The following is a 25,153-nucleotide window of genomic DNA, read 5'->3' on the forward strand; positions in this document are numbered from 1 at the left end:
GACCAGTGGTATCGGTGTGTCTTGGACATTCTCACCGTGACCATTCTGCCTGCCTTCTAATCCAGAAACGTTTGCTGACAGAACTCTACTTGCCCTCTGCCCCACCTGCCTGAAGGATGGTATAGGCTTATTGTTGTCAAGTGCACTGGAGATGCAGTGAAAAAGGTGTCTTCATGGGACGACAGATGGCACAATGGGCTAAGTGTTCGGCTGGCAACCGGAAGGTAGCCGGTTCGAATCCCGCTTGGAGTGCATACTGTCGTTGTGTCCTTGGGCAAGACACTTCACCCACCTTTGCCTGTGTGTGAATGTGTGTGAATGTGTGTGAGTGATTGGTGGTGGTCGGAGGGGCCGTAGGCGCAGATTGGCAGCCACGCTTCCGTCAGTCTGCCCCAGGGCAGCTGTGGCTACAGAAGTAGCTTACCACCACCGAGTGTGACTGAGGAGTGAATGAATAATGCGATGTAAAGCGCCTTGAGTATTAGAAAGGCGCTATATAAATCCCATCCATTATTATTATTATTATTATTATCCAGGCAAATCGTTCCACGCAGTCAATCCTTACACAAGTACAACAGGCAGTACAAAGAGAAACATACCAGTGAGCAGAATATAACCATGGAGTCATACAGCACGACTTGCCAATCCCAACCAAGATGCCCCATCTACACTAGTTCCAACTGACCGCATTTGGCCCATATCACTCTAAACCTTCCCCATCCATGCACCTGCGTTTGTTACGGTGTTATGGCATTACTGTTACAAATAAAGTGCAGGTAAAAAAGTGCAACGGCTGCCAGGAGATAGGTTGGAAGACGTGGAACTAGACCCTTATATTAGAACACATTATATTATTCTGGATAGACTTTGTACTAAGTGTGCTTAACATTGAATCATCCCACAAACATATTTCACCCACACAACGCGTTCAGCCCACAAAGCTTAGGTGGAAACCACACCATCTGCAGTGTAGGCTCAGTGTAATGGCCTTTTCACACAATGTTCTCCACACTGATGATAATTCTACAATTTTTCAGAGAGAGGTATATGGGTTGGTAATACTCAGTCACCCCATACAATACAATCCTGTGAGTGGCACATCTAATTTAATTACTTTTTGTCATGTGATCAGAGCTGAATATATTTTCCATTGCTGATTATTACAGTGGTGCAGTGGTAGAGTTGCTGCCTCACAGCGCCAGAGTTCGTGGTTCGATCCTGACTATGGGTGCTGTCTGTGAGTTTGTACATTCTCCCTGTGACCGTGTGGGTTTTCTCCAGGTGCTCCAGTTTCTTCCCACACTCCAAAGACGTGGAGGTTTGTAGGTTAATTGGCTTCTGTAAATTGACCTTAGCATGTAGGACAGAATTAATGTATGGGTGATCATTGGTCAGTGCGCACTCGATGGGCCGAAGGGCCTTTCCATGCCGTATCTCTAAACAAAACTAAACTGGACCAAACTAGAGTTTGATCCATAACCGTCATAACATATCAATCTGAAGGAGGGTCCTGAGCCAAAACGTCACCTATCCATGTTTTCCAGAGATGCTGCCTGACCCGCTGAGTTACTCCAGCACTCTGTGAAACGTCACCTATCCATGTTCTCCAGAGATGCTGCCTGACCCGCTGAGTTACTCCAGCACTCTGTGTCTCCTATTGATACATCACCCCACTCCAGAATGCTCTCTCCAGGCAAGATCTGAGACCCCCTCCCAACATTGTCAGCTCTGATAGAGAATCGTGCATTATATGTGGGATCTACAAAGACCTAAGTATCATGGATAGTCATCTGTCTTCTCCTGCAATCCCTTAACAGCCAGAGAGCGTGGCCGATATCACCCAGTAACTCATGCCTGGTAGTTCCTGGGTTGTTGAAGGGTGATTTCCTGAACAGGAGGGAGCCAGGCAGAATGATCCTCAAATGACTCAGGATATCAGCTAGTGGTGTGAAGAAGGGCAGATTATGGACACAAATTCCTAGCTCCTTGCTAGCACACAGTGCTTCATCGAATACACTTCCGCTACATCAAGCGCTTTGCCACATTGGGAAATATATTGTCCAAAATGTAAATCTTTTGTTCTGCACTGAACAGCAGAATTTGAGATTTCACTTTTAAATGCTAAGATCATTGGTTAAACTCGTCGTGCATCTACATAATTCCTCTGAAACATATTTACTGACCTTCGAGATCACATTATGCAAAACTACTCAGTTAGTCAAAGATTGTACTTCTTGTGGAAGGAACAATTCATCGTTAGCCTGCCTTCAAAACCCACTGAGTATTGGTGGTGAATGGTGAGGGCCGAGAAATGTGTGCAGTGCTGCCTGAAGAAGAACTGTAGACTTTGGAGATACGGTGCAGAAACAGGCCCTTTGACCCACCGAGTCCACGCCGACCAGCGATCACCCCAAACACTCGCACTATCCTACACACCAGGGACAATTTACAATTTCACCAAAGCCAATTAACTTACAATCCTGCATGGCTTTGGAGTGTAGGAGGAAACCCACGCGGTCACGGGGAGAACGTACAAACTCCGTACTGTAGTCAGGATCGAACTCGTGTCTCTGGCTCTGTAAGGCAGCAACTCTACCGCTGCGCCCGAACTGTGGGCTTTCCCACATTTATATAAATACCTGCAAGGTAAACCGTAAGGATACACTTGGCAGTGGAAGCAGAATGGTTCCATTCACGTGGACAAATGCCGGGGCCCATGAACCTGCAGCATCGCAGGTCAGAGGCTTAAATTAGATTCATGTAATAATCAGGAGATAAAATCATAACATCAAACCTTGAGGTTATCAATAAACAAAAAAAGCTTTTCACTTTTGCTTAATTGCTTAATTACAGCACGGTGGTGCAGCAGTAGAGTGACTGCCTTCCAGTGCCAGAGACCCGGGTTCAACCCTGACTAGGTTGTATGTTCTCCCCGTGACCTGCGTGGGTTTTCTCCGAGATCTTCATTTCCTCCCATACTCCAAAGGCGTGCAGCTTTGTAGGTTGTGTAGGAAAGAACTGCAGATACTGGTTTAAAGTTAAGTCTGAAGAAGGGTCTCGACCCGAAGCGTCACCCATTCCTTCTCTCCAGAGATGATAGACAATAGACAATAGGTGCAGGAGTAGGCCATTCGGCCCTTCGAGCCAGCACCTCCATTCACATGGCTGATCATCCACAGCCACAGATGCTGCCGGTCCTGCTGAATTACTCCTGCATTTTGTGTCTACCTTAGGTTTGTAGGTTGATTGACTTGGTATAGTTTTAATTTGTCCCTGGTGTGTGTAGGATATTGTTGATATCCGAGTATTACTGGTTGGTGCAGACTCGGTGGGACGAAGGAGCCTGTTTCCACGCTGTATCTCTAAACTAAACTAAACACTCTACCTCGGTACACGTGACAATAAACTAAACTAAAGGTGAACTAATGCTAAACTAAAACTAAACTAAACTGCTGTAAACCTCAGATGGGCACTGATGTTCCTTGGAAAAGGAAAGTCTCTGTCCGCATCCAGTCTGGACATGGACATGTGGCATGCGTGATCACCTGGGATATAGAAACAAGGAACTGTAGATGTAGGTGCTGGTCTGAAGGTGAGATTGTAACTGTTTTTTCACAATATCTAGTCACCGATGCTGATAAAGCAATTGATGTGTGCAGGAAATGCCACAAACATCCCCATTTACAACAGCAATGTAGCCACATGCACACAATCCATATGGGAGGCTGATGAGTTTCGTAGATTGAAGCTGGCTGCAAGATCTATCATGATATAACAGTAGCTACCATTACAGAAGCCAATTTCAAGTAACTCCTGCATTTCCTCCCCCTCTCCCCTCCTCCCCGACCCTAGTTGTCCTAGCAGTTGCGCTGACCCGCTGAGTTAAGGGCCTGTCCCACTTTCACAACCTAATTCACGACCTCTGCCGAGTTTGCCCTTGACTCATACTCGCAGCATGGTCGTCACAAGGTCGTAGGTAGGTCGTAGCAGCCGTGATACTAGTCGTAGGTACTCGTGGCATCAAGTAGGTCGGGGCGTTTTTCTAGCCTGATGTAAAATGTCCACGAGTAAAAAAGGTCGTGAATGAGGTCGTGAAAGTGGGACAGGCCCTGTACTCCAGCACTGTGCGTCTATCTTCGGTATAAACCAGCATCTGCAGTTCCTTCCCACACATTGCAGAAGTCAGTACTCAGAGCAACGATGCGAATGGATACAGGGCCAAGCAGTGACCATCTTCAGAGTGAAAACATTAAATCAATACCTCTGTTCAACTGCATCACAAAAAACGAGCCCTAAACCCTCCAAATGTATGGCTGCAATAGTCCACCATGGGTTGACCATTTACCATTGCCATTCCCCTCTCGTCACCACCCAGGGTAAAGTAGCCCTATTAATGCATCAAAACAGACTGAGCGGGCGGGCCAGACGCGGCCTGCAGTGGAGCAACCGTGGAGGACACCTACAACTTTGCTTCGCCAGGCCGACACTGTAACAACGGGCCTTTATGGCCAGGTCGATGGACAATGGGCCTTTACGGCCAGCTGCATTTAAAGCAACTTGGACTTTGGAAATGGCGCTAAGACTTGGCGACTTTAGTTTAGGGATACAGCATGGAAACAGGCCCCTCAGTCCTATGTGTCCACAACCACCTGCGATCCACGCACATTAACACTACCCTACACACACTAGGGACAATCTTTTACATTTATACCAAGCCAATTAACCTACAAACCTGTACGTCTTTGGAGTGTGGGAGGAGACCGAAGATCACAGACAAAACCCACCCGGTAAAAGCCCTGTCCCACGGTACGAGTTCATTCCAAGAGCTATCCCGAGTTTAAAAAAAATCAAACTCGTGGTAAGCACGGAGAATGAACGTAGCAGGTATGTCGGAGCTCGGGGACGTCTCATAGCGCTAACGGCAGGTACTCGGGAAGACTCGCTAACAGCAGGTAAGCACGGGAAGACTCGTGAAGACTTTTCAACATGATGAAAAATGTCCACGAGAGCCCCGAGTATCGACGAGTGGCCATTACCGTAAATCTCCGAGTTCGAATCAGGGCAAACTCGGGAGAGCTCTTGGAATGAACTCGTACCGTGGGACGGGGCTTTCATGGGGAGACGTACAAACCCCATGCAGACAGCACCCGTAGTCGGGATCGAACCCGGGTCTCTGGTGCTGTAAGGTAGTCAGTCTACCGCTGCGCCACCGTGCCACACAAATATTCTCTTGTATATTCTATCAGTGGACTATTTGTACGCATTTTGTGCTTAATCTAAGATTGTACTTATTTAGAGTAAGACTTTGCTGAACCATATGCAAAACAGAATGTCATTGTACCTCAGTACACGTGACAATTAAATAACCATTGAAACATTGTCTTTTCATTCGCCACTTTATACATTCCCTCCCTCCACCATAAGTAATCTTGTGTGTATAATTCTACAGCTTGCTGAAGCTTTTGACAGCAGCTGCCGAACCTGTGACCTCTTCCACCTCAATGGTTAACAACAGCTAGTTCCAGTCTAGGACCAGAGGTCATAGCCTCAGAATTAAAGGATGCTCTTTTAGAAAGGAGGTGAGGAGGAACTTCTTTAGTTAGAGAGTAGTTAATCTGTGGAACTCATTGGCACAGAGGGCTGTGGAGGCCAAGTCAGTAGACAAATTCTTAGTTGGAATGGGTGTCAATGGTTATGGGGACATGGCAGGAAAATGGGATTTGGTGGCAGAGATCAGCCATGATTGAATGATGGAGTGGACTTGATGGGCCGAATGGCCTAATTCTACTCCTATAACTTGTGAACAGCAAGGGCAAAGGAGCGGCACCAATTGCAAGCTTCAGACCAAGCTGGTGATGCGCAGAGTTGGAAACATGACACTGAAGATAGACACAAAATGCTGGGGTAACTCAGCGGGACAGGCAGCATCTCTGGCCCATTCCTGCTCGCCAGAGATGCTACCTGACCCACTGAGTTACTCCAGCATTTTGTGTCTATCTTCGGTGTAAACCAGCACCTGCAGTAACTTTCTACACATGTAAACATGACACCGAGTACGACCAGACTATTCGCTGATGATTGTTTGCTGTACCGTCCAATTAAGTCAGCTGATGATGAAGATGCTCACCAAAAGGATCTCGATACTATGGTTGAGTGGTCACAACAATGGGGCATGCAGTTCAACCCTTCCAAATGTGAAACCATGCGTGTCAACAGAAAGAGGAATCCAGGCGTCACATCCTACAATATACTTGGTGCCACCCTTGAAGAATCCAAACAAACCAAGTATCTTGGCATCAAATTGCAGAATGATCTGCGTTGGAATGGTCAGACTCATCATGCAACGGTGAAAGCAACAGGTGTCCTAAACTTCCTGAGGAGCAACTTTCATCATTGTTCAACTTCTGTCAAGGAGAAGCTATACTTCACCCTCGTTAGACCTCATTTGGACTACGCAGTTGCAACATGGGACCCATACACAAATAAAAACATTTCTTCCATCGAACGTGTCCAAAGACAGGCAGCTCGATTTGTTACTAACACCTATGAGAGAGAAGCGAGTGTCACCAAACTTCTGAATTCTCTGGGGTGGAACCCTCTCCAAGACAGACGTGAAGCTCACCGTTTGACCTGTTTTTACAAAATGTTAAATGGTCAGCTCGACATAGACTACAAGACCTACACCAAACCCAAACCAATTAGGAGCAGACGAGGGCATTTGATCCAATTTGTGATCCCAGCTACAAAGACAGATGTGTACAGCAATTTGTTCTTCCCCCGCACAATTAAAGCATGGAATAATCTCCACCCAACTTTAGTTACCCAACCAGATGCAACTAAATTTAAAGTAGCACTTTCTTCCCAATAACCCTTTCTGGCATAAGCCCTCCCTTCACCACCTCCAGTTTAAATTCCAGTTGGAATATTTTGGAGGACCAAGAAACCAAGAACCAAGAACCGATCCTTCAGATCGCCAGTTCAGTCCCTGCCTCAGTTTTCAGGGAGTAACTTCCCAACACAGACTGGAGCAGTTCCAGAAAACAGACTTGCCTTTGCCCTTCACAAGAGCTGTTGGGATAAGCAATAAATGCTGACCTTGCCCACATCATATGAATGAATAAAAAACATGAGATGCATTAAATAATTGATATCCTCTTGGAGGCTAGCCACAGAGCTGACTGCTGTTAATCAGAGATTTGTAGTGAAGGGATATGGAGTCCTGCGGTAGTTAAAGAACATGGTAATAAGATCTGTATTTGAAGCAGGTAGCAAACAAAATGCCTTTCATTCCCCCAGCTAATATAATTTAAACCTGGAGTTCAACAAATGCAGGAAACACTTTCCGATCCCAAAGAAAGTAACCTGAAATAAATTTTAGCCACAGAAAGTGTAAAATATAAAAGCAGAATTAAGTTTTGATGATCAGTCTTGCATTCACAAATTGAGGCGTCCTCTTCGCCATGGTTTCCATGGTGATGAGAAGTAAGACTTAAACACTATTTACTTATTGCTTTTAGCTTTAAAATATGCCCAATTCAGCAGCAGATTTGCAACCGACTTACTGAACCACTTGTCCTTAGAATATTGTATGTACAGGAGTGGGAAAAGCTCAGAGTGGGAAAAGATTCACCAATAAATTAAATCAGTCCTTCAGGACAGATGTCTTTACTCAGAGTTGTGAGTAGGTGGAACTTGGTACCACTGCGGGTGGTGGAAATACAAGTCAAAGCCGCTCTTATGAAGAAGCCGGATAATCCTACATTTAAGGTTGGTGGGAATAACATGGCTGACTATTTATGCACAGCGCGAATCTCTGTGTCGGAAGGAACTGCTGGAGTAACTCAGCGGGTCAGGCAGCATCTCTGGAGAGAAGGAATCGGTGACGTTTCGAGTTTAGACCCTTCTACAGACTGATGTCAGGGAAGTGGGTGGTGCATAGTTAAGGAAGTGTATAGATAATGAAGTCGAAGGTATGAAAACAGGACAAAGGGAATGCAGATCAAGGAAAATGTAAAATAGATCATTGTGTTTAAGAAGGAACTGCTGGAAAATTGAAGGTACACAAAAATGCTGGAGAAACTCAGCGGGCGCAGCAGCATCCATAGATACTGTTGCACCCGCTGAGTTTCTCCAACATTTTTGTGTACCTTAGAATAGATCATTGTTGGTTGGGAGAAGGAAACAACAAAACAAACAGAGATAAAATGTAGACACAAAAATCTGGAGCAACTCAGTGGGACAGGCAGCATCTCTGGAGAGTATGAATGGGTCAGTAAGACTGGTCGGAGAACTGTGAAGGGGGAGGGGATGGAGAGAGAGGGAAGGCAGGGGCTATCTGAAGTTAGAACAAAAAATGTTAGCACAAATCTCTGTGTTCGTGAAACTTCGATTATCTAAAATGGACGCACAATCAGGGAAGTAGTTTCTGACTCGGTCAACAATAGCTCGAGAGATGCCCCCTGACCCTCTGATTCACTCCCGCACTTTGTGTCCCTTTGTGTACACCAGCATCTGTAGTTTACTAGAGTCATGGAGTCATACAGCATGGAACCAGGCCCTTCAGCCCAGCTTGCCCATGCTAATCAAGGTGCCCCTTCTACACTAGTCCCACCAGTCATCATTTGGCCCATATCCTTCAAAACCTTTCCCATCCATGTAACTGTCCAAATGTTGTTATAGATTCTGCCTCAACTACCTCCTCCATAAACATACTATCCTTTGTGTGAAAAAGTCACACCTCAGATTCCTATTAACTCTTTCCCCTCTCACCTTAAACCTACATCCTTTGGTTCTTGATTCCCCTACTCTGGGTAAAAGACTGTGAATCCACCCTATCTGTTCCCCTCATGATCTTATACACCTCTATAAGATCACCCCTCAGCCTCTTGCGCTCCAAGGAATACAGTCCTGGCCTGCTCAACCTCTCCCTGTAGTTCAGGCCCTCAAGTCCTGGCGACATCCTCACAAATTCTTTGTTTTGGTCATAGCTCTATAACTGGTTTACGAACAAGAGACCCCAGTTAAGCAAATAGTTTGTCCAAGCACCACTTCCAGTTATTTAAGTTGCTAAAGCCTTGTCCCACGGTACGAGTTCATTCCAAGAGCTCTCCCGAGTTTAAAAAAAATCAAACTCGTGGTAAGCACGGAGAATGAACGTAGCGGGTACGTCGGAGCTCGGGGACGTCTCTTAGCGGCTCGTAATGCTAATGGCAGGTACTCGGGAAGACTCGCTAACGGCAGGTACTCGGGAAGACTCGTGAAGATTTTTCAACGTTGAAAAATGTCCACGAGAGCCCAGAGTACCGACGAGTGGCCATTACCGCAAATCTCCGAGTTCGAATCAGGGCAAACTCGGGAGAGCTCTTGGAATGAACTCGTACAGTGGGACAGGGCTTTTAATGTGTAGGAATGAACTGGAGATTCTGGTTTTCAACTCAGCGGTACTGGCTCGGTATAGAAGTAATGGGTGAGACCTATCTTCAGGCTTGGTTTTTAAAATGTTGAAGTTCGGTTTAATCCCCCATGATAATGCAATTTTGCAAGCATTCCACAGAGTTACACCAAATAACTACACGCCTGCAGCTGGTGTTTCAGTGCCTCTGCATCACATGCCTTTACGATGCAGATGAGAAGCCAAAGTCGATGCCTTCACTATAAGCAGTCTTGTTAAGAGGTAAATCTGCACCATCAATAACATGGCAGAGGATGCCGTGCTTCTGACATCAATATTTATCATGCAGTGCAAGTGCAGATGACCTTTAAAACTTCATGCATTCATCGTACACATGCACAGCTTGTCAGGTGTGTGCACTGGCCTGGGAACAATCATTGACCGCTCCGCTAGAGAGTCACTACCTGAATTACATGAAATACTGCACCTTGCTCCACCCGCTCCCCGTTTAATGAAGGCTCACTCTGTCACGCTGCTCCTCAAATTGATGCTCCCGGATAGTCCAACCACTCACCCTGGCAGGGCAATATTCACAGCCACGCCATTCAGAGTCATTTACTGCCTTTGCTTTTACATTTTTACCTTCAATCTCAATGAATTCACCTTCCTCTGACTTGGACATATGATGAGAGAATGGGTCGACTGGGCTTGTATTCACTGGAATTTAGAAGGATGAGAGGGTGATCTTATAGAAACTTATAAAATTCTTAAAGGATTGCACAGGCTAGATGTACGAAACATGTTCCCGATGTTGGGGGTCCAGAACCAGGGGTCACAGTTTAAGAATAAGGTGTTGGCCATTGAGGACTGAGATGAGGAAACACTTTTTTACCCAGAGAGTTGTGAATCTGTGGAATTCTCTGCCACAGAAGGCAGTGGAGGCCAATTCACTGGATGTTTTCAAGAGAGAGTGAGATATAGCTCTTAGGGCTAACGGAATCAAGGGATATGGGGAGAAAGCTGATTTCGGATAATCAGCCATGATCACATTGAATGGCGGTGCTGGCTCGAAGGGCTGAATGGCCTACTCCGGCAACTATTATCTATGTTACTATGTTTCATCTTTCATAAAAAACCCCATTGAGGACTACAGAGAGAGGGAAATGCTGTCTGGGGGTAAAACGGAAGATAGACACAAAAAGCTGGAGTAACTCTGCGGGTCAGGCAGCATCTCTGGAGAGAAGGAATGGGTGACGTTTCGGGTCGAGACCCTTCTTCAGACTGAGAGTCGGGGGGGAGAGAGACCTCATCCCACCACTTGCTCACTACACATTGTCAGTTTGCTAGGGATATTTTACAATTTTCAATTAACCTACGAACCTGTACGTCTTTAGGATGTGGGAGGAAACCGGAGCATAGGGGAAAACCCTTGGGGTCACGGGAAGAATGTACAAAATCTATTCAAAGAAAAGGAAGTAGCTCACATGGTATGAAAGAGATTCAGAATATCCCAGATTACCCCAGGAGACTGAAGAAGGGTCTCGACCCAAAACGTCACCTATTCCTTTTCTCCAGAGGTGCTGCCTGACCCGCTGAGTTACTCCTGCATTTTGTGCCTATCTTCGGTGTAAACCAGCATCTGCAGTTCCTACCTACAGATTATTTATTTCCCTGATTGCTGGCTTGATAAACTAACCCAGGATTCAGAGACTACCCCCTTCAGATTCTGTAACATTTACCTAGACGTGAACCGTCTGATGAACCGATGTTAACAGAAGTGATATTATTGAGGTGTAATCTGGCATCAGGTTCCACTAACATACTGTTGTTGGCTGGTTGCTTACACAATGATGTCAAGTGAAAGCGACACTATCACCACAGGGGAATCAGGCTGACAATCAGATACTGAAGTGGTCACTGGAGGGATGGATTATTGATCTGGATCATGAGTTCAAGCACTACATCATAGTGGTGAAACTTAACACCAAGTAATTAAATAAATGTGGGATAAGATAACTCAACGTCACTGTTGTAAAATCCCATCAGATTCACCAATGCCTCTTACGGATTTACCATTGCTCGGGCCCTGGTCTATATATGTGACTCCAGCCCACCAAAACGGTGAGGTATCTGTTCTCTGACCCGAAACGTCACCCGTTCCTTCTCTCCAGAGATACTGCCTGTCCCGATGAGTTACTCCAGCTTTTTGTCTATCTTCAGTTCTCCCAGGTGTTTTTTAACAAGAATTGAGGATGGCCAATAAATGCTGACTATGTGAGCAATGCCCACACCCTGCCAGTAGGTTTTAAGTTAAAGGTTGCAAGGACGATGAAATGATTAGGCTGGAGATATCACCCACCCACCTGCATGTCACGGAGTTTTTACGTCAGCATTCTGCACGCACATCTCTGGCAAATCGCCACGAGAAGTCTATGCCTGCTGACTGCAGATTATACTACACAGATACTCATGCTGAAATGTTACGATATGCTTCACCCTAGATGAGTTTTTGCTTTGTCAAGACTCAAGAGTATTTTATTGTCATGTGTCCCAGATAGAACAATGGCATTCTTACTTGCAGCAGCACAACACAATATGGAAATATAGTACTCTGTAAACAAAATAATTAACGAGAAAAAAAGCTCAGTGTGTGTATATATACACATACTGTCACAACGCACACAAACACGCACACATATATGTATTATATATATTAATATATATATATGAAGATGTGTCTTGACTCAAAATGTCATCTATTCCTTTTCTCCAGAGATGCTGCTTGGCCTGCCGAGTTACTCCAGCTTTTTGTGTCTATCTTTGGTTTAAACCAGCATCTGCAGTTCCTTCCTACACATGTATACACACACATATATGTAATAATAAAAAACAAACAACAATAATAGTGCATTATAATAACAATAATATTCTATGTGGTTCAGACCTTAATGGAAGTGGTAGTGCTTAATAGCCTGTAGGAGAGAAGTTGTTCCTGAACCTGGATGTTATGGTTTTCAGGCTCCTGTACCTTCTTCCCGATGGCAGGGGTGAAATGAGTGTGTGATCAGGGTAATAATACTGACACACGCTAAAGTGAGCAACAGGTGTTGAAGGGCCCAAAGTGTGCAGTAACTCAGCGGGTCAGGCAGCATCTGTGGAGAACATGGATTGGTCTGAAGATGGGTCTCAACCCAAAATGTCACCTATCCATGTTCTCCACAGATGCTGCCTGACCCGCTGAGTTACTCCAGCACTCTGTGAAACGTCACCTATCCATGATTTCCAGGGATGTTGCCTGACCCTCTGAGTTACTCCAGCACTCTGTGTCCTTCTGTGTATTAAACAGCATCTGCAGTTCTACACATGTTGACCGACTGTTCATTTTGCTTTTCTCCTGCACCAGGTGCACAGCCAATACTTCACCTAAATATTTGATAAGTGAAGAACGTGGAGATGGATTTGATCAATACCTACTCATTTCTCGTATCAATTCACATGCAGTGTGGATAATGAATGGGCCGGGAGTGACAAGGCTTTCTGGATTAGAACTTTAATTCTTGGTTTATTTAAAAAACATCCTCCAGTTATTTTTCACTGATGTAAATCTTTGCCAACTTCTGCTGAGATCTTTCGAAAACCATGTCAGGCAGAGGGATTCAGCCACAGGGCATGGACAGTGGAACCACCCCTCCACTGTGGAAAACCATCAACTGGTGTCCATTCAGACATTCTACAGTGCCAGCAATCCATTGAGATCTAACGGGACCAGCACCACCACTGTACGAGAGGCCAGAGCACAATTCAAGGCCCTCCCACTATTGTACAAACCCTCAAAGAACAGATACAACGAAAAAAATAATCTTTTGTTTTTCTGAAAAAATTATGCCTGAAATTATACGTTCTAGGGACAAAAGGGTCTTGACCCGAAACGTCACTCCAGAGATGCTGCCTGTCCCGCTGAGTTACTCCAGCTTTTTGTGTCTATCTTCGGTTTAAACCAGCATCTCCAGTTCCTTCTTACACAAAATTATCTTTTAGGTTAGTTTAGTTTTAGTTTAGTTTAGTTTAGTTTAGTTTAGGGTTTACAGTGTGGAAACAGGCCCTTCGGCCCACCGAGTCCATGTTGACCAATGACCACCCCGTACACTAGTTCTATCATACGTTCTAGGGACAATGTACAGATGCCAATTAGCCTACAAAGCTGCACGTCTTTGGAATGTTGGTGGAAATCAAAGCACGGGGAGGACGTTTAAACTCCGTACAGACAGCATCTGGAGTCAGGATGGAACCTGTACACTTTTCTCAGGTAGCTTTCGTGGCCAAGCGCCCTGAGGATCCAGGCATGGTGGCAAAGAACAACACATTCTTGCCCTGTGTTCACCCACAATCTCCTTCTATGTTAATGGCAGTGAACGAACCCCCTTGCCACACCAACAAATCCTGATGATCTTCACCAAAGAAGCAACACCCAACTCTAAAAACTGATATGACAGAATATTCATTTGGATTTACATATATTGACCTCATCATTTTCCAGGTGATGAATGAGATGGCATTGCTGCCGTTAATGATGTGATAAACCTGCATTGATATCATTACAATAAAGTGGTCATTGACTAACAATGAGGGATTAACGAGAAGCAGCATCCTCACCACCGATCAATGGCTGTCCTAACCACCATTGTCATCAAAGGATCATAAGGTCAGAAGTGATAAGGGCAGAATTAGGCCATTCAGCCCATCGAGTCTATTCTACAATTCGATCATGGCTGATGTATCTTTCCCACCCAACCCCATTCTCCTACATTCTCCCCACAACCTTGGACTAATCAAGAATCTGTCAATCTCCGCTTTAAAATTAGCCAATGGCTTGGCCTCCACTTCCGTCTGTGGCAATGAATTCTACAGATTCACCACCCTCTGGCTGAAGAAATTCCTCCTCGTCTCCTTTCTAAAGGTACGTCCTTTAATTCTGAGTGTGCCCTCTGGTCGTAGACTCTCCCACTAGTGGTGAGGTTTCAATGTTGGCTGTAGGTGGATTCATTGGCAGTGGTTGAAGTGTCTGCTTGACACACTGCCCTGACGTTGTTCATCAGTGTGAAAGGGTGATGAGCAGTTGAGTGATATCCCAGCATCAGGAGGATTCCACAGAAGATTCGCTGGATAGATTTCTGGAATGAAGAGGTCGTTTTTACAGGAAATGTTGAGCAGGTTGTGATGGGGAGATTTAGCTGTGATCTCATTAAACTGAATGAGAACTTGAAGGGGCTGGACACACAAATGTCCAGAGTATCTTCCTTCTTATGGGGAGATTAGAATGTGGGCTTCAAACTGTGTATGTCCCTCCTCAAGATGGAGATAAGGGGAAGCAAGTTCCCACCGCACAATAATAGAAGCCTTTAGTTCCCAATCTCATTCATCTCAGAGATTCCCACGTCTGGGTCAGCGATTCACTCTTCAGTCTGAAGAAGAGCCTTGACCCGAAACATCACCTGCCTGTCACTTTCTCTCCTGCCTGTCCCGCTGAGTTATGCCAGTATTTTATGCCTATCTTCAGTTTAAACCAGCATCTGCAATTCCTTCCCACACATTTCGATTTACTCTGCATACTTACAGTAATATCCTGTTACTCTGACGGGGAAAATTGTTTTGATCCCCTGAGTTTGACATGTCCAAGGGCCACACTTATACTAGGGGCGGTGTGGTGGTGCAGCGGTGGAGTTGCTGTCTTACAGCCCTGGTTCGATCCTGACTATGGGTGATGTCTGTATGGAGTTTGTATGCTCTCCCCTGGACCACATGGGTTTTCTCCGGGTGCTCTGGTTTCCTCCCACACTCTGAAGACCTATAGGTTTGTAGGTTAATCGGCTTGGTATAATTGTAAATTGTCCCTAGTGTGATAGGATAGTGTTACTATGCGGGGATCGCTGGTCGGCACGGTCTTGGTGGGCCGAAGGGCCTGCTTCCGTGCTGTATCTCTAAACTAAACTAAATGATACATTTCATTTGATACATACAGGAAATGATACATTTCCACCCAGGTTAATAGAATCAACAGTGTGGGATGCAAGTATGATGAGAGGCCTGAAACCTTACCTTGTTTCTCTCTCCACAGATGCTGCCCAACCTGTGGAGCATCCTCGCATATTCTGCTTTAATTTCATGTTTCCAGCATCTGCAGTATTTTGTTTTAACATGACCAGAAGCCAGAGCTCCAGAGAATAAGATAAACATCTCCCCTGTATAAAGACTGTGAACAACTGACCACAATATCTTAGCTCGAGAGGCAATGTACCTGGGGACAAAAGGCCAAGGGCATCAGCGTTTGATGAAAATGAATCAGATGTGAGATACTTGCCAAGGCTGAAGAGCACCAGGAACTTGAGGCACACAAACTCTCGCTGGTCGAGCTGTAGTGTGCGGAGTTTCACTACAAGCTCCTGAGCGTGGCTCATGAGATTATTCAGAGTGCTCCCGGCTTGTGAGGCAATCACGGAGAAATCCACCTGGAGAACACGAAACAAATTGATCTTTAAAATTTATAATTTATTACGACAATTTTAATTCCGAGGAATAACTTTTATATTCCCTGCTTCAACTTAAGATGTGATCACATCGATAATAAAATGCGGTTTAACTTTTAAACCAGGAGATAAGTGCTTGCTTGCTTGCTTTGTGGTTTAACAATGGAGAACAGATTAATAAAGGATTGAGACCAAAGCCTGCCCATGTAGTGCGTTGGTTTCCCACAACCCTTATTTAATCCCAGCAATCAACAATAAGCGAAGGCTCACCAGGAAATGGCGAGCTCTAAAAACTCTGTGGTCTCCTCTAATTTATTTTCACTTCAGACCTTTGATCTTAACTGTGAAATACTTTGCAACGGTGGATGTTGACTCTGAGAGCATGGTGAGATGCCATCACCTGGGACCTCTTCAACTCCCCGAGCTGTGCTGTAGGTCCTTCCAGACTTGTCTGCTTGCCAGCAGCTCTTTCAGGTGCACTTAATATTTGCAGCAGTAGCAGATTTGTCTGTGAGGCAGGTCCATATCTGCCACTCACTCAGTCGACTATATTAAATTTTTATATTTATTGACAATTCATTACCATAATTGACTGCAGTACGTTCAGCGGTGAAAGGAACGTTGCTGCCTCTTAAGCAAGTAAGCCATCCCCTGGAGAAGGATTTGCAATTAAAAACAAGGCAGACTTGAATTTTTTATTGAGTAAATATGATGAGTAGAATCTTTAGTTTTATCTGCAAGCCTAGAGAATTTGAGATGGAGACCAGCTCTTTCTCCTATGATGGATCCGGAGAAATAATTATGTCAGTGAAACTCTCACCCAAAGGTGTCAATCATAGTACATCAATTTAATTGCGCTGAAAAGTATGTTAATGATGCTACCTGTGTGCATCAAGGCAGAGGCGGCTTAGTACTTGAATCAGTTACAACTAATTGAATGTGACCTCTCCTGGCGTCTCGCACTCTGAACCTTGTTGACAACGTGGATGTATCGGATGTGAACCGATGTAACAAGGACGCTCAGAGTCCATGTGTCGACACAAAAGGGCTGGAGTGACTCAGCAGGTCAGGCAGCATCTCTGGAGGAAAGTGGTAGGTGGCGTTTCGGGTCGAGACCCTTCTTCAGCGAATGGTATGTTAGCATTCATAGCAAAAGGATTTGAGTATAAGAGCAGGGAGGTTCCACTGCGGTTGTACAGGGTCTTGGTGAGACCACACCTGGAGTATTGCGTACAGTTTTGGTCTCCAAACCTGAGGAAAGACATTCTTGCCATAGAGGGAGTACAGAGAAGGTTCACCAGACTGATTCCTGAGATGGCAGGACTTTCATATGAAGAAAGACTGGATAGACTCGGCTTGTACTCGCTAGAATTTAGAAGATTGAGGGGGTATCTTATAGAAACTTACAAAATTCTTAAAGGGTTGGACAGGCTAGAAGATTGTTCCCGATGCTGGGGAAGTCCAGAACAAGGGGTCACAGTTTAAGGATAAAGGGGAAATCTTTTAGGACCGAGATGAGAAAAAAACATTTTTTACACAGAGAGTGGTGAATCTGTGGAATTCTCTGCCACAGAAGGTAGTTGAGGCCAGTTCATTGGCTATATTTAAGAGGGAGTTAGATGTGGCCCTTGTGGCTAAAGGGATCAGGGGGTATGGAGAGAAGGTAGGTATGGGATACTGAGTTGGATGATCAGCCATGATCATATTGAATGGCGGTGCAGGCTCGAAGGGCTGAATGACCTACTCCTGCACCTATTTTCTATGTTTCTATGTTTCTATGTTTCAGACAGTCTGATTTGTTCAGACAGTCCGAAGAAGGGTCTCGACCTGAAACGTTACCTATTCCTTTTCTCCCAGAGACGTTGCCTGACCCGTTGAGTTACTCCAGCTTCTTGTGCCTTTTTTCGGTTGAAACCAGCAACTGCATTTCCTGCAGTAACCACGTGTGATGGAATTTACCAGCAGGCATCTAACATTTATTTTAGGTAACGCTCCGACTGCTTTTCTCAGGCAACTGTCTAAGTAATTGTGACTGCAGGCCATGACATCCGATTGATTTAAGGGACTCCAGCAAACACACTATACAGAAACAAGAATGTTCGTCATAGTTGGCGTTAACTGTACATTTGGAGTCAGTTGAAAGGCAGCTCACTTGAAGTAAACCGGCACTGATGTGCTGGAGATTCCTGGCTGTAACAGAACAGAAGCTTGTTTAACCTGCACCAGTTCTATCCTGCAGCAATGCCGGCACTCTCTCTCCACGCACCTGCAACTTCATACCTTCCCAGTATTTATCCAACTTCCCTGCCTAGCCCACAGCACTGAAAATTGTATGTATTCCTGTATGTGGTCATTTTCATGTTTAGTAAAGGATGAGACAGTTGGTGTACAGTATATATACAGCAGTTCTGTGTGTATATGTGAATATATGTGAGTGTATGTGATATATATATATATATATATACATGCTTTAAACCAAAAATAGACACAAAATGCTGGCGTAACTCAGCAGTACAGGCAGCACTTTGGAGAGAAGGAATGGGTGACGCTTCGGGTCGAAGCAGGGTCTTGACCCAAAACGTCACCCATTCTTTCTCTCCAGAGATGCTGCCAGTCCTGCTGAGCGACTCCAGCATTTTGTGTCTACCTTCGATTTAAACCAGCATCTGCAGTTCTTTCTTACACAATATATATATGCGTGTGTGTGTGTGTGTGTGTGTGTGTGTGTGTGTGTGTGTGTGTGTGTGTGTGTGTGTGTGTGTGTGTGTGTGTGTGTGTGTGTGCGTGTGTGTGTGTGTGTGTGTGTGTGTGTATATAAATAATAATTTAAAAAATTGTGCAGCCATGGAACAATTTCAGTGCCAGAGATTGACCCCACACGATGTACAGAAGAGTATAGACAGGCTGTCTGAAACAGATACTCTCCGAGATTATAGCGGTAGGCAGAGGGAGAAGGAACAAGGGGATTATTCCAGCACAGCCACACACACCCTTTCAGTGTTGGCTTTGGCCCAAAGTGTTTCTCCTGCTTCTCCTTACAGGTGTAGAGTGAGCTAGCAAGGAATAAAACTGCCACAGATGTGACAGGGGAAAAAATTGAATTCAAAATTAAACGTGGAATAAGCCAACAGTGATAATTTGCAATTATTGATAGAGGGATGACAATGTCAGTGTTTAGATCCATCTGTGGGATGGGGATTCATTCTGAACCAATGTTGACCAGCGATCTGCTGATATTCCCATCAGGAATGTTGCTACAGGATGTAAAATAAGCCAGATCTCCAGGATCAGTGTTCTGGAGATGTCTGAACAAGGTCTCGATCCCGAAACACCACTTATTCCTTTTCTCAAGAGATGCTGTCTGACCCGCTGAGTTACTCCAGGTTTTTGTGTCTATCTTTGGTTTAAATGAGCATGCTTGGGAGGTGAAGCAGGTAGGTTGGAGGGTAGCTGTGAGCTCAGGCAATCACGCCATAGCTAATGTGGTATTTAGGCCAATGGTCTACAACTAGGACTGAAAACCTAGCATTCAAAATGTCCCGGTAGTTATTAGGTCATAATATCATAAGCGATAGCAGTAGAATTAGGCCATTTGGCCCATCAAGTCTACTCTGCCATTTAATCATAGCTGATCTAACTCTACCTCCTAACCCCATTCTCCTGCCTTCTCCCCATAGCCCTATAATAGGAGTAGGTGTGGTTCAGCGTACACCGTCAGAGCAGATTGAACGTATCCGATGTTGTTCATGTCACACGTTTCAGTTTGAAACTACGATGTACACTGGCACGAAATTAGATAATCCGTTAACATCAATTGGAATTAGGAGGAACAACTGCAAAGGGAGGCTAGCGTTTCACGAACAAGTGCTTCCTAACAAACGGACTTAGTTGGGAGATGCTGGCTGATGCCTGTCATTTTAATAGGGTGTAAAATAATGGAAGATAATGAACTGTTTGGCATCGAGTTGTTCCCCAATGGCAAAGCAATACCAGATGTTCATTAATCAGTGTATGCAAATGCCGGCAAAGAGCAGCACTTGTGACCTGCAGGCAAGTACGCTGTTAGAGTTCCGCGACGTTCATGTAAATGGAGGCTGGTGTGTATTCGGGGAGAACTAGTGCTGCTGCCCTCTCACAGGAACCTTGTGGTGCTGAGAAACAGAGTGGACAACGTGAATGCTGTACAGTACTGACTCACCCATCATATGTACACCAGCATTCAAGTCCAAAAGCCTCAACTCGGGTAGGATGGAAGTGCAGATGCTGGTCTACACCAAGATGCTGCCTGACCTGCTGAGTTATGCCCCTGTCCCACTTAGGAAACCTGAATGGAATCCTCTGGAGGCTTTGCGCCCCACCCAAGGTTTCCGTGCGGTTCCCGGAGGTTTTTGTCAGTCTCCCTACCTGCTTCCACTACCTGCAACCTCCGACAACCACCTGCAACCTCTGGGAACCGCACGGAAACCTTGGGTGGGGCGCAAAGTCTCCAGAGGTTTCTGTTCATGTTTCCTAAGTGGGACAGGGGCATTACTTCAGCAATTTGCGGTCATCTTAGCCTCAAAACCGGGTATGTGCAGGCAAGTTTATATTAAGGTCATAAGGAATAGTAGTAAAAATAGGCCATTCGACCTATCAAGTCTACTCCACCATTCGATCATGGCTGATCTATCTCTCCCTCCTAACACCATTCTCCTGCCTTCTCCCCATTACCTCCAACACCCACACTAATCAAGAAATTGGATGGTAGTTTTATGATGTGCAATTTTCAATGATTTTCCCACTACATCAAATTTCCTTGAAATTTAAAAGGTTAATCGGCGTGTGATCCAAATGAGTGATTTTGAGAAGAAAATAGTTTGCTTATAATTGGGGCACATTTTAACTTTTCATCTTTGAAATCACACAGTTCACAATTTTGGAGAATTGTTGGGAAAGCGGAGAAATTTGTGGCAAGTGTTTAATTTAGTGTTTCGTAGCTTATTACGTCACATGTGTAATTATAGCTGGGGACGCCACCATACCTGGACAGATGCACAATGAAATGGAAGAGATCGCAAAGGCTTCTTGTTTTTCTGCAGAGAGCGGTTTCTCTGATCTAAGGGCGAAGTAATGAGGAAACATTCCTGTGTGTTTCCAGATCAGTCAGTGGTCATATTTGAATCAGAAATGGAATTCCAGCCAGTGGAATTTCCCAGACTATTATAACTGCTATCAGATGGCAGCCCTGGTGTGGTGAAGATAATATCTCAACTTACCACATTTACTAAACCAATTTCAGTGCCCGTTACTTGGTCCTTCTGCAGAGATGGTCTTTGTGGACAAAGACCCATAAATACCTACTTGCCCTGGGGCCCCTCAAAGCTGAACCTACCCCCAGTCTCACTCAGTCCACATGAGACAAGACTGATATCAATGGTCCATGAGTGAAAGGGGCGACCAATTTAATGTCAAAAGGTCACTAGGACAGAAGTGATCAGAGCAGAATTAGGCCATTCAGCCCATTACTTTGCCATGCAATCATGGCTGATCTATCTCTCCCTTCTCAGCATAACTGCTGACTCCCGTACTAATCAAGAATCTATCTATCTCTGCCTTAGAAGATCCGCAGCCTTCCACATGTTCCTCACCCTCTGACTAAAGAAATTCCTCCTCATCCCCTTCCTATAGTAACGTCCTTTAATTCTGAGACCTCTAGTCCTAGACTCTCCCACTAGTGGAAACATCCTCTCCCCATCCACTCCATCCAAGCCTTTCACTATTCGATAAGTTTCAATGAGGTCCCCCCTCAACCTTCTAAACTCCAGCGAGTACAGGCCCAGTGCCGTCAAATGCTCATCGTATGTTAACTCACTCATTCCTGGGCAAAATGTGCATCACTGCCCGCTACTATCACAGAAGGTATCAGCTATGCTTATCAGAGCCGAGACGAGTTTACCGAGTTAAATATTGCATTCAGCAGTGGCCAACCAATACACTTCCAAATATTTTCTGAAGAAAGAATGGAAACCATTCCCGTTGCTTGGTGAATGAATCAAATAACTTCTGAAAATGCTCAACACTGTTAACTCATTGATGTGTACAGTGAGGAAGATCAGCGGACTTGTTTGTGTGATTAAATAAAACTTCCTGCCTACTGCCCAAGCAGCAAACTTCTCACAATGCATCAACTCAACTTTAACGCTGTGTTGACTTATTTATTAGAATTTAAAAAAATCCCAAACAACTTAATCCATCTGAAAACAGTGATCTGTGCTATCGTCCTGTGATATCTTACAGTGAGGCATCAAAGCTTGAAACATCCCCCCGGCTTTTGCAAAAATGCATCAAAGCATTAAGCCTTAATTATAAATAACCTGCTGTTATGATACCAATCACAACACTGATAACATTCTGCAGCAGACAATGCAACAAGACAAAAAATTGTTATTCCTTTTATTTCACCTTTGGCTGCTTTTTCAACGTCACACACAATATATCAAACCTAGGGTTATGTGCGGACTAACTAACAAACACGAGCTGCAGGGGAAATTGTGCTGGTGATGCAGAAAACTTCCTCAAGAACTATTGATTAAGTAACAAAAGAATCTGCCACTCATGGCCAGTAATTTAAACTGGAGCGTTCTTTAATTGCCTTAAAGACCAGTGTGTGTGTGTGCGTGTGTGTGTGTGTGTGTGTGTGTGTGCATGTGTGACATTCAGAGAGCTGTGTTTTAATGCTCCAAGAACAGAGAAATGACATACTTTTTTGACCAAAATAACCTCTGCAGAAGTAAGATCCGTTTGTCTTAAATGCTCAAATGTTTCTTCAGCGCACAAGGCAACTAGCTGGTTGTGTGGGGCAGCGGTCGAGTTGCTGCCTTGTAGCGCCAGAGACCTGGGTTTGATCCCGAGTATGGGTGCTGTCTGTGCAGAGTTTGTATGTTCTCCCTGTGACTGCGTGGGTTTCCTCTGGGTGCTCAGGTTTCCTCCAAAATACAAAAGAAGTGCTATTCTGCAGGTTAATTTGACTTTGGTAAAATTTTAAATTGAGACCACACCTGGAGTATTGCGTACAGTTTTGGTCTCCTAATCTGAGGAAAGACATTCTTGCCATAGAGGGAGTACAGAGAAGGTTCACCAGACTAATTCCTGGGATGGCAGGACTTTCATATGAAGAAAGACTGGATAGACTCGGCTTGTACTCGTTAGAATTTAGAAGATTGAGGGGTGATCTTATAGAAACTTACAAAATTCTTAAGGGGTTGGACAGGCTAGATGCAGGAAGATTGTTCCCGATGTTGGGGAAGTCCAGAACAAGGGGTCACAGTTTAAGGATAAGGGGGAAATCTTTTAGGACCGAGATGAGAAAAACATTTTTCACACAGAGAGTGGTGAATCTGTGGAATTCTCTGCCACAGAAGGTAGTTGAAGCCAGTTAATTGGCTATATTTAATAGGGAGTTAGATGTGGCCCTTGTGGCTAAAGGTATCAGGGGGTATGGACAGAAGGCAGGTACAGGATACTGAGTTGGATGATCAGCCAGGATCATATTGAATGGCGGTGCAGGCTCGAAGGGCCGAATGGCCTACTCCTGCACCTATTTTCTATGTTTCTATGTTTCTATGTCCGTAGAGTGTAGGACCATGCTAGTTACACAGGGTGATCGCTGGTTGGCGAGCTGTTTCCACGCTGTATCTCTAAAGGCTAAAGTGATAGAGCAGTACATGTGTCTTTATGTTCACAATGTATAAATCACACAATGTAAGAGCTCCAATCTATGCTCCAAACACATCTGATTTGTGGGATCTTTAGTGCCCAAACTGAGTGATCTAAGCAGAAGGAAGAAGGAGTTGTATAAAACAGGTGAAGTTGGGAAACCCAATTTGTGATCAATAATAATTCACATGAGCAATTCCACTGAAGCAAACCACGTGTGTACAAAGCTGGATCCAAACTCCATTCAACGGCAGTATCAATGGTGGGCCATGACCCTGAGCCCGGGCCAAGGTCAAACCCGCCTACCTACACCTCAGCTGAATATCCCACCCATCAATGTAGTTTTATGGAAGTAGACTGTAGCAAGGAAGGCAAATGCAATGTTAGCATTCAATTTGAGAGGACAAGAATATAAAAGCTGGGATGGAATGCTGAGGGTTTATGAGGCCAGCTTTGGAGTATTGTGAGCAGTTTTCGGCCTAATTTCTGAAGATGTGCTGGCATTGAACATGGCCCGGAGGAGGTTTACAATAATGATCCCAGGAATCATTGGGTTAACATGAGGAGGGTTTGATAGCCCTGGGCCTGTATTAGCTGGAGTTTAGAAGGATTAGGGGATCTCATTGAAACGTACTAAATAATGAAAGACCAAGATAGAAGAGGATATTTCCAGTAGTGGGAGAGTCTCGGGCCAGAAGGCACAGCCTTAGAATAAAAGGATGTACCTATAGAATGGAGATGAGGAGTCAGAGGGGGGTGAATGTGGAACTCATTGCCACAGGTGGTGGTGGAGGCCAAGTCATTGGGTATTTTTAAAGCTGAGATGGATAGGTTCTTGATTAGGAAAGGCCTCAAAGGTTACGGGGAGAAGGCAGGAGAAGGTAGTTGAGTGGGAACGATAGATCAGCCACGGTTGAATGGCAGAGTAGAAGTGATGGGCTGAATGGCCTAATCCCGCTCATATGGTTTTATCTATCCTGGGCTTCACCATACAGCAGAAACGTGCCCAGATTAACTCCAGGGTGAGTGTGGTTACAGACATTGATCAGAGGCTGAATGTTGTGTTCCACGTCATCCATCTCCTGACTCCGCAAAGCCTTTTCACCATCTACGAAGCACAGGCCAGGAGAGTGATGGACCTCCCTGCACTTGTCTGGGCTTCATCGACACTAGGATGCACAACATCCAGAATATGCAGCCAAACCCATTGATGTAACATTAGTGGGCGGCACAGTGGTGCAGCAGGTAGACGTGCTGCCACACAGTGCCAGAGACTGGGCTTTGATCCTGAATTGAGTGCTGTCTGTACGGGGTTCGCACGTCCTCTCTGTGGCCGCGTGGAATTTTCTCTGGGCGCTTCGGTTTCCTTCCACACTCCAAACATGTGAGGGTTTGTAGATGAATTTTCCTGTGTTTAGTGTCCTGAATGTGTAGTGAGTCGATGAGAAAGTGGGATAATATACAACTAATGTCAATGGGTGGTTGGCACAGACTTGGTGGGCTGAAGGGCCTGTTTCCATGCTATATCTTTAAATCCATGAGA

The 25,153-nt window shown here is 44.9% G+C and overlaps 1 protein-coding gene across 1 annotated transcript in view; it reads right to left on the reverse strand.

Annotated features, from left to right (window-relative positions):
- The window catches only part of LOC116978096 (nuclear receptor subfamily 5 group A member 2-like), an 85,577-nt gene that overhangs the window by 46,551 nt on the left and 13,873 nt on the right, over positions 1-25,153 (reverse strand). The window contains exon 3 of the mRNA XM_033029121.1: positions 15,750-15,897. Within this exon, the coding sequence (XP_032885012.1) occupies positions 15,750-15,897 (148 nt within the window). The remainder of the gene's footprint in view (positions 1-15,749; positions 15,898-25,153) is intronic.

This window comes from Amblyraja radiata, chromosome 10, assembly GCF_010909765.2.
Source record: "Amblyraja radiata isolate CabotCenter1 chromosome 10, sAmbRad1.1.pri, whole genome shotgun sequence".
Lineage (NCBI taxonomy): Eukaryota > Metazoa > Chordata > Chondrichthyes > Rajiformes > Rajidae > Amblyraja > Amblyraja radiata.